This window comes from Tarenaya hassleriana, unplaced genomic scaffold (genome assembly GCF_000463585.1).
Source record: "Tarenaya hassleriana unplaced genomic scaffold, ASM46358v1 Cleome18, whole genome shotgun sequence".
Lineage (NCBI taxonomy): Eukaryota > Viridiplantae > Streptophyta > Magnoliopsida > Brassicales > Cleomaceae > Tarenaya > Tarenaya hassleriana.
This window is the reverse complement of record NW_010965216.1, coordinates 1,913,229-1,929,892: the sequence shown is the minus strand read 5'-3', so window position 1 is coordinate 1,929,892 and position 16,664 is coordinate 1,913,229. Positions and strand designations below refer to the sequence as shown.

The window sequence follows — 16,664 nt, the reverse complement described above, 5'->3', positions numbered from 1 at the left end:
CTTGCCTCTTCTTCTGTTTTCCGTAGAAGCTTCGGCTCCCTTCCGATCCGGGTCGGGTTTTTTGACAGATCCGGATGAAGCTCGGATCGTCGATGGGATGGAGCAGGAGATAATCGTAGCCATGGCAACGATAAAAGAGAGAGAGAGATGTGAAGAAGTGGGATTTTGGGAAGAAGATGAAGATGGATGAGGGTAAAAATTTAGGGTTTGAGACTATGATTTAACTGAAATGCAATTTGTTTGTACCCGAGGTCAGAGAGGGTATTTATGGAAAAAATCTACAAGCATTCATGGCGTGGTGCATGTTATTCACGTGGACGTTAGAGTAGGAGATTCTATAGCTTTAGGTGATGGATAAGGTTGAACGCGTGGACCGCGTCATGTTTGTCTCTGTCCGGTCCACTTTTCGCTTTTTTTTCTCTAGTGTTTTTTTTCGTCATAATTAATTATTTGAAGTAATTATTTTTCAATGGTATCATTTTCGTTGCATGAATTGGCTCTTTGTCATGTATACGGTCAACGTCATGGATGTACAATCGGTCCACGAGTTGGGGGGAAGAACGAGTTTATTGGTTGGTCCGTGACGAAATGGGCGAAGATTCAAACTTTTCATTTTGTAGATAGAAATATTTGTATTTGCAAGGTATAGAGAAATGTTTGAAATGTATATTGTCAAATTCATAATTGTATGTTGTGATGGTTCACGTCTGATGTATTCTAAGTGTGTTGATTTAGAGATTATTTAGGATATAAATAGTGAGAGTTTATTTTTTATTTTTTTTTAAATGAAGTTTTTAGATTTTAATTAATTATTTCGCTAAAATGTTTTCTATATTTTTAGGAAAACCAAATTTACAAAATCTTAATTATCATTTTGTTTTAATTTTAAAAACTTCAAAATATTTTCTATTAAACCTCTTAGATTTTCTGAATGTTTTTGTAAATTTTATAAATTATATAATCTTTTCGAATATTTTTTTATAAATTATATTTTTAATTGTTATCTAGAGCTTTGAAATTGCAATGGAGTTACTAATTTAGAGTACGACTGATTGCACCGCCGCTACCCGCAAACAGAGCGGTTGAGATTTCTAGCTGTTGCAGGCAATTGAAAAACTGACTGGTTGAACCGCAACCACCCGCAATCGCAGTCAAACTTATGTTTTCTAATCGCAACTTCTAACTTGCGTTTTGGTAACGGTTTTCGGCGTTTTGACAAAAAAACTAAAATATCTTCATTAAAAATTATATAAAACTCTCATATATATATTTATGATGATTTTTTTAGTGTTATGATTTGATATTATTTTTTAGTATTATATTTTAATAAAAAATATATAATAGTGTACTTTTTAGATTTAATAATGATTATTAAGCGAAATTCTAATTATTATAAATTTAGTAAATAATTAAAATTATTAAAAATTTAATTACCAAATGATACTAAAAATTTAATTAAAATTATTATAAAAAATTATTTTAAAATAATATTTTTTTATAATTTATATCACAACACAACTGCAACCGCAACGAACCATTTACTTCTAACCGCACCCACCCGCAATTGCTGCCAACAACAGTTTATCAACCAATCAGTACTTATCATTCATAATCGGTTTTGAAAACGCCGTCATCCACAACCGCATCCGCTGCGGTACAACCAGTCGAATTCCTTAGATTCTAAAATGTATTTGAGTTTATGTGGAAATGGATATCTGGGTTATAATATTTTCAGATTCCAGTTATTCATTTTTAGTAAATTTATATCCACTTAGGTTTGAACTTTTTATATTATATTAATTTGGATTAAAATTCTTTTCAATTTTTTTATTTAAAAATATTTATTTTACTAATATGCTTCAGTTTTTCGATTGTTTTATATTCAGTTCACATTTTATTTTATTTTAAAAAAAATATAACATTTCGAATTGTAAACCGGATCCAAATCGATACCGATTAATTATATCTACCGATCAGTTTAGCTATGCAAAAACGAAACGGAATGGGCAAATGCCGACCCCTAATTGCAATTTCATTGAGTTTTTTTTTTTTTTTTGTCGTGGTCAATCGATAAGCTTTGAGGATCTTTTTGATAAAATTAAAATATAAGTAATCTTTCTCCAAATTCACATATTTTGAAGGGTCGATCTGCTAAAGGGGTATCACTCGCACGTGTCAGTATTCCACACGTACCAAATCAGTCCAAGGCCCAACATTGAGGGCTTTTTTTCGCCGGGAAGATGATGATGATGATGATGATGTTCTTCTGAAGAACCAGTGAGGGGAAAAACACATTCTCCATCGCAGATCCTTCGAGAGGCAGGGCGTGAACCTGAGATCATCACACAACTCCATAGCCTAATCCTTCGAAATCGACATAACCATGTGGAGAAGAATCGTCTCCTCTCACCTCAAAACCCTAGCCACTGATGCCTCCGCTGCGTCGTATCTCCGATATGCCGCTGCCGCCAAGCCCGTCAGCTCCTATCTCTCTGCCGATCGAACAGCCATTTTTGCCTCTTCTTCTGTTTTCCGTAGAAGCTTCGGCTCCGAATCAGGTGATAAATCCTTGCTGTAGTTTCTGTTTTCCAGATCTTGCGTTGGGAGCCATTTCTGTGGTAGACTTGGATGAGATTCTCGCCGTATAATCTGCTTTACCATATCGTTTGCGGTAGATGTTTTGGTGTCAGATTTTGACAAATGCGGATGTTGAAAAAGGAAAAATAGATCGGTTTGATGCTTATATTGTCGTTTCTCCTCTCTTTTGAGCCATGGATGACGATGAATGATCGTCGTTACGTTTGTACTCTGCAGGGGAGACCTCCGTGAAGAAGAAGGTGGAGGATGTGATGCCTATCGCTACCGGACATGAGAAAGAAGAGCTTGAGGCTGAGTTGGAGGTGATTGCTTATGTCTCTGTTTATCTCTATGTTTTAATATCGCCATCACAGCAAGGATGCATCATTTAGTGCTATCAGAAGCATCTGGTTTTACTTCACTTGTGTCTTTTCTGGATAAGAAATGTTCTGTTTGATTCTAGAATAACGATGAATCATACAACTCTTTAAATATGCAAAGATGATTATTTTGACCAGAGTAGAGCTCTGGTTCGATATCGCCTTGTGTCGGAAAATTTGTTCTGACATTTCTTTTATGGATGCATTTTACAGGGAAGGAAGTTGCTTGACATCGACTACCCTGAAGGTCCTTTCGGAACAAAGGTTAGTAGTCTACTTTGCAATACAAGAGAGAAATCTGTCTCATTTTTGTATTATGTGACTGAATTTTCAATGCAAAATGTGAACTTTTGTCACTTTTTCTGGCAATGATATCAATTGTGCGTATATTTTCTTAGAACCGATAGACAGGGTAACCGAAACAAGCCTAGCTTAGCGAACCATGCATACACTGCCTAACTCCAGTAGGGTCAATGGATTTTATCTATTTTGTTGGGTTGTTTTCATGATCTCCACCAGCATTAGTCTTTTATGTGATTTAATTCTGGCTAATTTTCTCGGCTATGTTGTTTAACCGGTTCCATCTTTATGTATCCATATACTTCAGACTGAACTGCTTAAGTGAGCAGTGGTTGAATCTTTTATTTTTTTTCCAGTTTATTCTTTAGTCTTGATTCTTGTTAGTCAGTTCTTTCTTTTGCTGTCTCGGATGTGTGATGGATAGTGCCGACTGTAAGGTGTTTTTTATATGCATAAATTTGACTGGCATGTGGTACTAATCTGACGACTGACCTCTAACCGACCACAGTTCATGGTACTTGTATTTATATTGGTGATGATAAAATCTGGTCAATGATGCCCAAATTATTTTTATGTGCAACAATATTGGATTTTGGCCCTTATCTGTTTTCCATTTCTGTGTACCATTAGGAAGCTCCTGCTGTCATTAAGTCGTACTATGACAAGAGAATTGTTGGATGCCCTGGTGGTGAAGGCGGTAAGTCACTTCTCTTCACCCATTCATGGCATTATCTCTGAGATTTCAGTTTTCCAGTCTGATACTCGGGAAATTAGTAACACTTGAGCTTTGATAAATTAAACAACTACACTAAGATTTGCTTGTTCACTCTGTGATGAAAACTGCAGAGGATGAGCATGATGTCGTGTGGTTCTGGCTGGAGAAGGGCAAGCCTTATGAATGCCCAGTGTGCTCACAATACTTCGAGGTAAGTTAAACCGTTACGAATCTGATGGTCCATGAATAAATTGTGTGGAAAGTTTTTATCAATCTTGCATGATTCGATTGAAGAATTCATACTTGAGAGCATGTGAAGTTACCGAATTCGGTTTGACATTTCGCGAAATTTTCCGTATGGCAGCTTGAAGTGGTTGGCCCTGGTGGGCCTCCAGACGGGCACGATGACAACGACGACCATCACTGATTCCCGAGGTTCAATTTTCTTTCTTTCTTTCTCACAAACTTTTCAGATTCAAATAAAAAATTGGTCTAGAACTCGAGACAAATGTTGCTGTTGGTATCATTTTTGTTTCCCGTTGATATTTGCAGCTCTTCGTCTGTAACAAATCAATTGCATTATGAGTTTCCCAATTCTTTCATCCATGTTTCCTTGTCGGGTCGTTCGTTCCACAAAATCTTATAAATGTGTGTATGAGGTTTGATTGTCGTCATTCTTCATCGTGCCCGATGTTTCTCATTGAAAATTGAGAAACCCTTGCATCTTCTTGGACAGTTCAAAATTTTATAGTATCAATTCGGGTCCGGATCTCTTCGGGTTTTGAATCCATCGCTGGAGCCGAACCACTCGAGTACCCGAACTTTAGATATCCAATTTGATACTATTTACCTTTTGTGAAAATAATTCAATTGGGCGTGTGTTTTTGCGCTTGGTGTAGCTTGATAAACTATTATCTTCTGTTACACTATGAATGAAAATTTGTTTTGTTTTCCTAATTTGAAATTTCATATTCGAATAAGTTACTATGTTAATGGGTGGTTTCTATTTTACCCCTTTAAAAAGTTTGAAAGAAATTTACATTTCTGTAAATAGGATATTAAAACAAAAAGGGTCAAAAACAAGAGGAGAGTTACCGCGTGGATAAATATATATATTTTCATATTTTCGGGTATGAACTTTATAAAATATATAAAACAAAATATGCGTTATCTCCACTTCTTGTTTTACTACGAGGTTCGTGCTACATTGAATGATGTTCAAAGTTGGTTTTCCCGTTGCCTTACGATTCCTTCTATACACATTTTTAAAATAAAATATATTAAAAAGGAAAAGAAAAAAAAAGATACCTAAATACATAAGATATACAAGGCTTCGAATTCTTCCTAACGTAAATCCGTAATTGGTTAAGTACTACTAACCAAACCAAACCAACCGAATATTTAAAATTCTATTAAAAAAAAATTAAAACAAAGTTCGAAGGAGAGATGGAGACGAGGAATTCTCGACGTGACATCAATAACCCGGTTATTCAACCCATAAATATAGGTCTAATTTATATGAGTTTTAATTAATTTTTAAAGATCTTATTAATTAATTAATAAACAGGTATATTTTAGTTTCTACCGGATCTAATAAAACTGATCTACCAAAAAATTAGAACATAAAATCTGAGTAAAGACCGTTATAGATTGTAACATATAGTTGCTACAAATCCAAGTCCTTTTAAATATTACTACAAAATCTGGCAGAATACATAAAATTCAAATAAATAAATAAACATTTGTCATGAGGAATGTTTTTGATGTTGTAACGTGAAATGTCAATTTAATCCGACGAACATCGATTAAATTTATGATCTCACCAGTATTTGAATTTTAAAAGAAAATTCATGTTAAAAGGTCCGTTCATTTCTTTCAAAAAAACATCTATTTGCATGTGAAATGCCATTCATTTTTATTTATCTCCACCTATTATAAATATGTGTACATAATGATAGGGAGAAATGGTAACAGGGAAACACAATCCACCACAGCAGTGGCACCATGAACACATTAATATACATAACACAATAAACACTTGTACTTCTATTCACTTCTTATCCCTATAATGTTTTTTTGATAATCAAATATCATAGATCGAATCTCAAATTAATCCTATAGATCGAAAAAAAACTCTGTGTATATTTCTTCCCAAACTTAAAAATTCGAATTCGAGATGGAATAAACGCTAAGTGATCTATTTCACTTAGGAAATATACATTAAGTTTGGATCAGGTCAATAGGATTTGTTATAATAGGAATACAAGTTTGATTTCCGTGATTTTAAAATACTGATTTTGAAGTTAGGGTTTCAAAGTTTGAAAATTCATTCTCGTATTTATATTGATAGAGGTAATAGTTGATATCTAAACTTGAACCTAAAAGTCGGATTCTCGTTATTAATAGACTCGTATTTTTTAAATCATGGATGCATATCCAAAATTTCAGATATTCGATTTAGATATCGATTCTATATTTGTATATCAAATTTTGGATACTCGATTTACATGTCGACCGATTCCAACTTTAAAATATTGTTTGAATAGTTTACATTAAATGGGCATAAAATTAAGACACTTTTATTTTTTATAACATGTAAATCACTCAATTATAAACTTTAGGTATATGAATAATACAAAATGCATGATATCACAATCCAAAATCAAATTTATAATTGAATTATTGGAGTCTAATTTTGAAAATGATGAGAAAAAAAAAATCTACAATTTATTGACAATTTTTCAAGATGCAGAATCCAAATTTTACTAGTAACCATGTATACATATGTACGGTTACATGTATTTTACATTTCAGGATAAGAAATTAATAAGAAAGTTAATTAATTAACGAGTGGAACTCATCCCCTCTTTGACCAAGCAACTTAGTCCTTGAACCCCTCACCTCCACAGAATTTGTTTACCAATCTCCAAAATAAAAGATATCAAATCGCAAATTCAATTGCCAAGTGTCAACCCAAAGATCCATAGATATAGGAGGTTTCCTAAAATACCACTTTTGAAAATTTATATAAATGCTAATGTCTGATTATTGGATTGGACACTCAAATTTCTACATTTACAGAGATATTTTTATTTTATTTTATTATATTCACAATATTTGATAAAACTCACCACACCGGAAAAAAAAAAAAAAGAACAATGTCGTCGACTCAGGAGTTGAGCCACAAGGCCGGAGAGATCACCGGTCAAGCTCAGGTACGGATATGGAATCGATATAGTAATAATATATAAAAATTTGGTATTATTATGTACACTTTTAATTAACTTTCAATATTATATTCCTTAATATAATATTTTATTTCACTATTCTGTAGTTCTAATCCAAATAATGAATAAATGGAAACTAATGAATTTTCTGAATCGAGTGAAGAAAATTTCACATAATGTTAACGCATGTTTTAGTAAAAAAAATATTAAATTTTATTGCTTCCTTCATGTTTTAAATATGAAAATCTGTTTTGTATTACAATCCACCACCATTCTGAATTATTCCTAATTTAGTTACAAAAGTATACATTAATACCCGATATTATGTGGTTATTCCCCACTAATATGTTTTTTTTTGGTATTTTTGAATCATAAAAATACTAAATATTTGGAATTTGCGCTGTGAAAATTATATTTTCTTTGGTCATTAATTTAGACATCATCATGATTTTACTTAGATTTTAATAGGATTATCCATTAATTCTCCAATTATTTTATTTCTTTTTTTTTAACAAAAAATATTCTGAAAAAGAATTATTTTATTTCTTTACTTGATGTTTTGGTTATATATATACACAAATGAATCAGATCAAGAAGGATGAATACGTGAACAAGGCATCAAACGCATTGAACGAAGCATCTCAGAACTCAGAGTCCGATCAGAACAACCCTTCAATCACTTCGCAGGCCTCAAGCTTCCTTCAACAGGCAATTTTCATTCCCTATTTATTTCCTAATTTCAATATATTATAACACATTTTTATTTATATCTATACATACATATATATCTATGTGTGTAGTGGGAAATTTGGCCAGTGGCATAGATCCACGTGTATGTGCACAACATGAAATAACACGTGTCAACTATAACTATAGATACCGACCAAGATCTAAGATGTGCTTTTAAACAGTAATTAATTGTTTTTTAAAATCATATGCTAATACAAGAATTTCTAAAAACATTATAAATAAATATACTAATTTTAAAATTTCATATCATGGTATTTGGTAATCATTTAAAATTATAAGATTTAATTTTATGACGGTTTTCAGCATAATTTAAAAGTTCATTATTTATTTTCATTGTTTTTAAAAAATTCAGGATTTAATATAGGAATTAAAAAAATTATGTATATATTTGAAATTTTTTTTAAAAATCGTATATTTATTTAAGATTTTTTACAAGTACAGGATTTCTCTTTTTTCTGATAATTTTCTTGATTTCTATCCAAAATTAAATTGAACGGTCACGAAATATATAAAATATTTGTAACAATATATGTATTAATTAAATACAGACGGGGGTACAAGTGAAGAGCATGGCACAAGGAGCAGCCGATGCCGTGAAGAACACACTCGGCATGAACTCCGACAACAATACCGGCAATCCGACCACCGGCAGGAACCACCCGACCAACCCTGGTCCTCGCGTTTGAAGAAATACGCAATAATAATAATAATATGTTCTCAAATTAAGATAATAATACAAATTATGGAATTATATAAACTTTCCATGATTTGTAATAGAAAGTAATATTCGATATTCGATCTTGTTTTGGTATTTGTTTATTTGGGACGTGTGGTTTGGGGCATTTCACATGTCTCTCTCTCTTCGTACCCCTTATAAGATTGGTTAATCTTATGAATCTATCAGTTTTTTTATGTCAATATATGATGCTCTCTTTATTTAATTTCTCTTTTTTTCTTCAAAAAAGTATTATTAAATTTGCTTAAAATGGTATTAATTAGACGTTTGGGTATACTAAAGTTAAATTAAGGAAAAATCCCATTTAAATACATCATTTTTGTTATGAGTTTCCAAAATTAATACAAAAAATTTAAAATGTCAAAGAAATTAATGACGCCGTTTATTGTTTAACGTGTAGTTTTTTTTTTGTAAAATTCTATATATTTTTCGAGAATCTTTGGAAAAATTGATTTTAAATGGGAATTGGAAAAATTGGATGTATTTTTATGTAAAATTTAAAATTCGTATATTAGTTTGGAAGTTCAACTATGAGGTTTCAAAAAGCAAATCTCCAAGATATCCAAATTTTGCTAAAATTATTTGTGGATATATCTTTCTCGTGATCATGTGAATAGAATGACAATATGATTATATGGTGTTCATATTAGTCCTAACGCTAATTTTATCATAGTTTCACCAAATGATTAATATGATTTATAACGTGTGATCATGGTGACTTAATCTGGTCACACAAATTTAATGTAACCAATGTGATCATATTATCATTGTAGTCATATTGTAATATCCGAAGAAAAAAGTATGTATATAAATAGTTTTAGAAAAAAGATGGTATTTTAGATAATACCTCGGTTTCAAATTACATGAAATGAACTCATATCCTATTGGATGGTAATCTAATTTCGTTAGAGAATAAGAGATAACAAAAACAGAGAAGCAATCATCTAATAGCTCGCATTACTTCAATTACTTCACAGACTATCACTATATAATTTGTTCTTACAACATCTTATTTTGTATAAAGTATTTATTTCAAACTATTCGACTAGATATAGTATGATATATATATATATATATATTAGAACTATTCTATATTTTGTTTTCATGGTAGCTAATCCCGAATTCTATTCCTTCTTTCGACTATCAAATTCTTTTTCTATTTATTTTCTAATTTCAGCATATGAACTATATTTTCCAAATCAAGTCTTGAAAAACCGTCTTTTGTAACAAAGGGTTTTTAATCTTGCTATCATTATGCCATTCATACTCATCCAAATTTGATCCCAAATCTTATAGAATCAAGATTTCTTCTGAAATTATATTTCTTTAAATTCCTATCCGAATATACCTAGAATGCAACATAACTATAATTTGATCGTAGAATAAACTCATAACCCAATATTTTTTATGTAAAACATATATATATATATATATATACACATATATAAAAGGTGATGATGCATGGATGGGATTACCGATGAGAGAATCGAATCAAGCTCAGTTCCCTTTGTTCTTCTCTCTTTTGCGTTTGCCTTTTCTTTACCCTTCTCCAAGAGAATGGACTCCAGACACATTGCATTCCCCTCTTTCTCTTTTTTTTTTTTTTAATTTTGAAAATTTTCTGAATGTGAAATTTATTTGATTTGTTTATTTTCAAGTGTAATACAATAAAATCAAAAAAAGAAGAAAAATAAAGTGGTGGAGAGAGAAGAAAAGAAAAGATGGTCAAAACGAAAACCTCGAAGACTTATTCCATCGACATCACCCCTCAATTTTTTTTTTTTTATAATTATCTTTATTGAAACTCTCCATTTCTGCCCCTTCCCTTTTGTTTTCCCCTTTATCTTTTTTTCTTTCCTCTTTTTGTGTTTTTTTTTTTTAAATTTGGACATGACATTTTTATGCATTATCATATTTCCTCTCATATTATCCATCAAGATTCAAGACATTATTAGTGCTGAAAACAAATTAGTTTAAATCATTAGTTTTAGTTGATCATTTGTTAATGCTACGTTAATTATAGTATTATTTTAATCTTTTTGAATATCCAGTTCTGTAGGATTCTAAAGCTAACTTAATATCGGTTGTTTTTGGAACGTATATTTTTTTATATAGTAATAAAATTCTCATATAAATTGAAAAAAAAATCGATTTGAAATAAAGAACACATGTTTTTTTTATAAAAATAAGTTTTTAATTTCGAGATATTCGTCATCCTAATATGATATTTAGGGCTTTTGCAAGTGGGTTTAACCCAAAAATTAGAAAAAAATAAGTCTTTAGGATACCTTTGGGAGACCAAAAAAGAAAAATGTTTATGAGACACTCGGCATGCATTTGGTGGAAACTATACATCAAATAAAATATTAAACCAGTGGTGTGGTTAAATTAAAGTTGTTTGCTTAATTATTATCTATGTAAAATATAATATCATCAAAATGATATCTCGTATATATATTGACGTAGACAATGTCGCACACATATAAAAAAGGAAAAGATAAAGTGTAGATAGATGTATTCGTAACGTATAGGAAGATGCCAAACCTACCGTGGCATGCCATGTGTCATGTGTGTGTATATATATATATATATGTGTGTGTGTGTGTATCTTTTGTTACGTTGCCGCTAAGCAAAGGAGGATTTCACTTGTAGCAAATAAAAGTAACAAGAAAAACGTGAATATTCCCAAAAAAAATTCAAAAGCAACACCAATTTTTATTGTGTTATGTTTCTCGGCTGTCGATTCTCTTTGCCCCCTTAAAGTATAATTGAAAGAGACATTACCGAAAAAAAAATATTAACGATTAAACAATATCCTTAATTTATCAATTCCAAGATAGAATACCTAATCAAATTATATACTCAAACAAACAAAATATTTTATGTTTGTATAGCTTCATTTACTGAACCTGTTAGTATTTTAAAATACATAAGAAATGCATAATATATAATCTGAATTAAATCATATACCTTTAATTATCATGTTGTCACACATTAAAGAATAATCGGAACTGAATAAAACATATAATACCTAGAAAATATCATCAGTCTTTATAGAATGTAAATTCTGCTCATTTTCAATTATGCCTAATAAAAAGTTAAAAACCACACATGCATGAATACACATTAATCTCTATACTTAATTGCTGCGTCATTTAAACGTTATAACTTTATTAGATCATATAATTAGTGGAAATATCACAATACATATCTAATTTGATTAGAATATTGATTCATGTAGTTATTCAAAATAATCCCATAGTTTTGTCTTTGTTTTAAGAAAATAGTACACCACAAGTGCCAACACTGAAAAATATGTTATGGATCTCAAGTGAGTCGGTTTGGCTAATCAATTTGAACAAAAAAGTTTGAGAATGTATTAGGGTTTAGAGGTCGATTTCTTCGGTTGTAGAATTATATATATATATATATATATATATATATATGCATGTATATATATATCCAGGGACTTATTATATATAGGTTGAGAATTGGATTCCTTGGCGTTGAAGTATATACCATGTAACTATTATATATCCAATAAATATTTTTAATTTTAAATAGGGCGAAGGGTCCAAAAGGGTATGAGTCAAAGGACTTTGAATTATAATTTTTTTTTATATGAGATTAATTTGATAGTGTATGCCATGTCGTGTCGATAGGTTTACAAGATCTCTCTTTCTTTTGAGGTGGGGCTCCTCTTGAACTGTTGGCTCTCCTTTCGTAGCTCATGATGAGTTCCATGATGTTTTGACCCAATTTCCTCAAGATTCTGTTGGAAATTTCTCTTGTTTAGACAAATATTAATTTGTCACTCATATAAAAACAATTGTAATAGATTGTTTTTCTACATATATATATATATATATATATATATGGGTTGATGTGAATGAATTATGCCTATAACATCCTAGCATAGAGATTATACATATATAGATATTAATAATAGGTATATATATATATATATATATATATATATGATCATCTTGACATATTAATATTGAAAGGGAAAAAAAAAAGGCAAAATCAAAAGGTTACGTGCATGCATACATGCATGATGCATCTCATCCACAAAAGGAAAAAACCTAATAATTAAAGCGAAGCTATGGCCAAAGTAACTCCATTCAAAATTTTCAGGCTTTGGAATCACAGCCGGAATGTTTCACCCGACCCTTTTTTTTTTTTATTATAATTTCTCTTTAATTTATTTTATTGATTTTTTTAATCCCACCTCTTTTTTTCTCTCTCTCTCTTCTTTTATGGAAGGTTGCAAAATAACAAATAGATTTTTTTTTCATAAAAAAAAAATAGAGGCGAGAGCAAATCTCTTTCTCGTGTCCTATATAAAGCCCCTCTCCCTCCTCTGACTCTTTCAGACACCAACGTAATAAAGCCTCGCGGTCTTGTCTTCTTCTTCGCCTCTTTCACTTAACACACAATCTCTCTCTCTCTCTCTCTCTTCCACTTCTATCGAGGGTTAGTTCTTGTTTGGACATTTCAACGGAACTGTTTCATCGCCATCGCTTAAATGGCAGAAACATCATTTTTATGAACAAAGACATAACTCAACGTCCATGCATGCTTTCCAGTCATTTAATTCTTCATTGCATTGGACGTATATCGTAGAGTGGATTCACCTTTAATTGTTTTTCTACATATATATATATATATATATATATATGGGTTGATGTGAATGAATTATGCCTATAACATCCTAGCATAGAGATTATACATATATAGATATTAATAATAGGTATATATATATATATATATATATATATATGATCATCTTGACATATTAATATTGAAAGGGAAAAAAAAAAGGCAAAATCAAAAGGTTACGTGCATGCATACATGCATGATGCATCTCATCCACAAAAGGAAAAAACCTAATAATTAAAGCGAAGCTATGGCCAAAGTAACTCCATTCAAAATTTTCAGGCTTTGGAATCACAGCCGGAATGTTTCACCCGACCCTTTTTTTTTTTTATTATAATTTCTCTTTAATTTATTTTATTGATTTTTTTAATCCCACCTCTTTTTTTCTCTCTCTCTCTTCTTTTATGGAAGGTTGCAAAATAACAAATAGATTTTTTTTTCATAAAAAAAAAATAGAGGCGAGAGCAAATCTCTTTCTCGTGTCCTATATAAAGCCCCTCTCCCTCCTCTGACTCTTTCAGACACCAACGTAATAAAGCCTCGCGGTCTTGTCTTCTTCTTCGCCTCTTTCACTTAACACACAATCTCTCTCTCTCTCTCTCTCTTCCACTTCTATCGAGGGTTAGTTCTTGTTTTCTTGTTATCTCACCTTCTTCTTCTTCTTCTTCTTCTTTTGTCGTTGCATATAATATAGTTTGGTTATTGCTATATTTGTATATCATATAAAGATTTTCCCGTATATTCAATTGAACGCATATGGCATGTGAATAGTCTCTCAAACTCGATAGAACCATCGATCGGTATTAATTGTCTTTTATCATATAATACCCCTTTTTCTCTTTACGATCATATGTTAATATTATATATGTTACGTAAACTCTCCACAGCATTTAGAAAAATGCATATTAATTAAAAAACATTAGGAGACTTAGGAGTTAGGGGCTTAGGAGATATTTAAATCGTTTTTTATTGTTATAAACCGAAACAAAACATTAAGGATAACATAGCTAAAATATAATTGAAATCCATGTTTTAAAACTAACTTATCTTATATACAATATACTGTATAGGCACAATGATATTGTATAGTCGACTCAATTTTTATTCTGTTATCAGAAATATATATAGGATGATATTATACACGTATAATATATATATATATTAACTCGAAACAATTTTTTAATATCAGTTAGAAACAATTATTTTTTTAACCGTGGGTCGAAATAAAGGAAAAGGTTAAAGAAAGATATAGATTTAACCTTTATTTTTTCTTTACAAAATGATGCAGGAAAATATAACTTACATACGCAAAAAAGATCAAAAAACATGAACAGACCGGGAGACTGGAACTGCAGGTCGTGCAGCCATCTCAACTTCCAGCGGCGGGAATCGTGCCAGCGATGCGGTGACTCTCGCTCCTCCGTCGGCGCCGGAGACTTCGGAGGTTACGCCGGCATCAGCGGCGGACGAGCGGCGGCTATGTCGGCGGCGTTAGGGTTCACCACCGGCTCCGACGTCCGTCCAGGTGACTGGTACTGCACGCTCGGCAACTGCGGGACCCACAACTTCGCCAGTCGCTCCTGCTGCTTCAAGTGCGGCGCTTTTAAGGATGACTCCGCCTCCGCCGCTGCCGCCGCCGGAATCTTCGACGGTGACATGATGCGGTCCAGGCTAGCCGGAGGCGGTCGCTCTAGTTGGAAATCCGGCGACTGGATCTGCACCAGGTAATAATATACTTTAATTTTCAACACTATTATATAACATACATAATTATATTTGGAGTTATTTTATTGCCTTTTTCGCACAGAATATCATAAAATAGATGAAATAGTTTTCTGAACAGAACTTATGTAATTCGAGGATACAATGAAAAAAGCGAAATAAAATATATTTAACGCATAAAGTCTAAAATCATGTAAATTTTGTATAATTTCTAATTTTTTAGTCTCCAAACACATGACATAAACAAGTACGCAACATTAATTTGGGTTCATAAATCTAGTGGTTAAATATATTATTAGCAAAGTGAATTACACAAATATCCAACCGAAACAACGAATGGAAAAAGGTGAGTGATTAAGTTAAAATCAAATTAACATTGTTAATTAATATCCATGAGTCTATTGTTGTAATACTCCACATGATTATTATATATGGATCACGGCCCATTTGTCCGTTTCTGTTCATGAGAAAATGATTAGTGATAAGACAAGCTGAACTATGAACATACACATAGATATATACATTATATATATATATATATATGTATATATGTAAAGACGTATGCTTTTTTTTATTACTAAAAATAAATTGTGGGATGGTGACAGATTTGGTTGCAATGAACACAACTTCGCGAGCAGAATGGAATGCTTTAGATGCAGCGCCCCGAGAGACTTCACCAACAGAACCTCCTCCTACTGAGTTCCAATGCCTTTTATGCCATCCATGCATGCCTCCCATTCTTTTGGGTATTTCCATTTATATTTTATATATATATATATATATACACATTATATATACGATAAATCTCATTTTATTTATGTTTTTTTTTAAATTGATATATTTGCAGGCACTGCTTCCATGAAACAGAGGACTTCCATGAAACAGAGGAGGAGGGATCCAAAATGATAAGTTGAATTTTGTTAGATGTTTTCACGAGGACTGATATAGTAACTTTAGCTGTGATCCTTTGGATGTATTATCCATTATTATTATTATTATTATCTTTCTTTTTCTATCATTTTTTCCTTTTTATTATTATTTTTGCTTTATGTTTTTGCTGTTTTTGAGAGTTTTTTTTTATTTAATCATTGTACGCTGCTGCATGCATGGCTTTCTTTAAAGAAGATTCTCTTCACTGTTTCCTCTCTCTCTTTGGTCGCGGGTTGCTTTAGCCACCTCTCCTTTTTCTGCATCTTTTAGTGTATTTCCCAGAAAACAAAAAATAAATTAAGAATAATGTAAATTTTATTTAAATAATGGGAAAATAGCAAAAAAATACACTAATTTGGTTAAAACTGACACATAAATACATCAATTTGTAAACTTGCCGATTAATACATCACATTGCAGTTTTTTGGCAATTTCCAACAAAGACGCTGACGGTAATGTTTGTCGTTAAAAATTGCTGACCTGGATTGTCTCTATCTGCCACGCAGACACCAGATCAGATTATATTGCCACATCAGAACTCGGTTTATCAATTTAAACCGAAATAAATTCACGTGGTTTGGAACATTTAACCTAACAAAACCGAAACCTTTTCTTTTACTGTAGATGTGATATTTCAACACGTGAAAAAGTAAAATATCGAGACACGG

General features: G+C 31.6%; 4 protein-coding genes across 4 annotated transcripts in view; 3 read left to right on the top strand and 1 right to left on the bottom strand.

Annotated features, from left to right (window-relative positions):
- Window positions 1-231, bottom strand: part of LOC104810503 — a 982-nt gene extending 751 nt beyond the window's left edge. The window contains exon 1 of the mRNA XM_010536830.1: window positions 40-231. Within this exon, the coding sequence (XP_010535132.1) occupies window positions 40-123 (84 nt within the window). The 5' untranslated portion in view covers window positions 124-231. The remainder of the gene's footprint in view (window positions 1-39) is intronic.
- Window positions 232-2,235: 2,004 nt separating this feature from the next.
- Window positions 2,236-4,578, top strand: LOC104810502 (cytochrome c oxidase subunit 5b-1, mitochondrial-like). The gene is made up of 6 exons (XM_010536828.1): window positions 2,236-2,558; window positions 2,815-2,900; window positions 3,171-3,221; window positions 3,888-3,954; window positions 4,104-4,183; window positions 4,337-4,578. The coding sequence occupies exons 1-6, from the start codon at window positions 2,384-2,386 to the stop codon at window positions 4,397-4,399; spliced, it is 522 nt and encodes a 173-aa protein (XP_010535130.1). The 5' UTR covers window positions 2,236-2,383; the 3' UTR covers window positions 4,400-4,578.
- A 2,478-nt stretch (window positions 4,579-7,056) lies between these two features.
- LOC104810501 (late embryogenesis abundant protein 2-like) lies at window positions 7,057-8,890 on the top strand. Its single transcript, XM_010536827.1, has 3 exons — window positions 7,057-7,187; window positions 7,788-7,907; window positions 8,498-8,890. The coding sequence occupies exons 1-3, from the start codon at window positions 7,131-7,133 to the stop codon at window positions 8,633-8,635; spliced, it is 315 nt and encodes a 104-aa protein (XP_010535129.1). The 5' UTR covers window positions 7,057-7,130; the 3' UTR covers window positions 8,636-8,890.
- A 4,209-nt stretch (window positions 8,891-13,099) lies between these two features.
- On the top strand, window positions 13,100-16,208 carry LOC104810500 (uncharacterized RNA-binding protein C17H9.04c-like). Its single transcript, XM_010536826.2, has 4 exons — window positions 13,100-13,161; window positions 14,633-15,068; window positions 15,672-15,812; window positions 15,914-16,208. The coding sequence occupies exons 2-3, from the start codon at window positions 14,671-14,673 to the stop codon at window positions 15,763-15,765; spliced, it is 492 nt and encodes a 163-aa protein (XP_010535128.1). The 5' UTR covers window positions 13,100-13,161; window positions 14,633-14,670; the 3' UTR covers window positions 15,766-15,812; window positions 15,914-16,208.
- Window positions 16,209-16,664: the final 456 nt, after the last annotated feature.

What these genes read in the sequence shown, in the direction of transcription:
- LOC104810502 (XM_010536828.1), top strand. Translation starts at nt 2,384, where the DNA reads ATGTGGAGAAGAATCGTCTCCTCTCACCTCAAAACCCTAGCCACTGAT. An exon ending in AAGCTTCGGCTCCGAATCAG is followed by an intron (nt 2,559 to 2,814) that starts GTGATAAATCCT and finishes TGTACTCTGCAG; the next exon opens with GGGAGACCTCCGTGAAGAAG. An exon ending in ATGCCCTGGTGGTGAAGGCG is followed by an intron (nt 3,955 to 4,103) that starts GTAAGTCACTTC and finishes TGAAAACTGCAG; the next exon opens with AGGATGAGCATGATGTCGTG.
- LOC104810501 (XM_010536827.1), top strand. Translation starts at nt 7,131, where the DNA reads ATGTCGTCGACTCAGGAGTTGAGCCACAAGGCCGGAGAGATCACCGGT. An exon ending in AGATCACCGGTCAAGCTCAG is followed by an intron (nt 7,188 to 7,787) that starts GTACGGATATGG and finishes CAAATGAATCAG; the next exon opens with ATCAAGAAGGATGAATACGT. An exon ending in CCTCAAGCTTCCTTCAACAG is followed by an intron (nt 7,908 to 8,497) that starts GCAATTTTCATT and finishes AATTAAATACAG; the next exon opens with ACGGGGGTACAAGTGAAGAG.
- LOC104810500 (XM_010536826.2), top strand. Translation starts at nt 14,671, where the DNA reads ATGAACAGACCGGGAGACTGGAACTGCAGGTCGTGCAGCCATCTCAAC. An exon ending in GGCGACTGGATCTGCACCAG is followed by an intron (nt 15,069 to 15,671) that starts GTAATAATATAC and finishes GGATGGTGACAG; the next exon opens with ATTTGGTTGCAATGAACACA.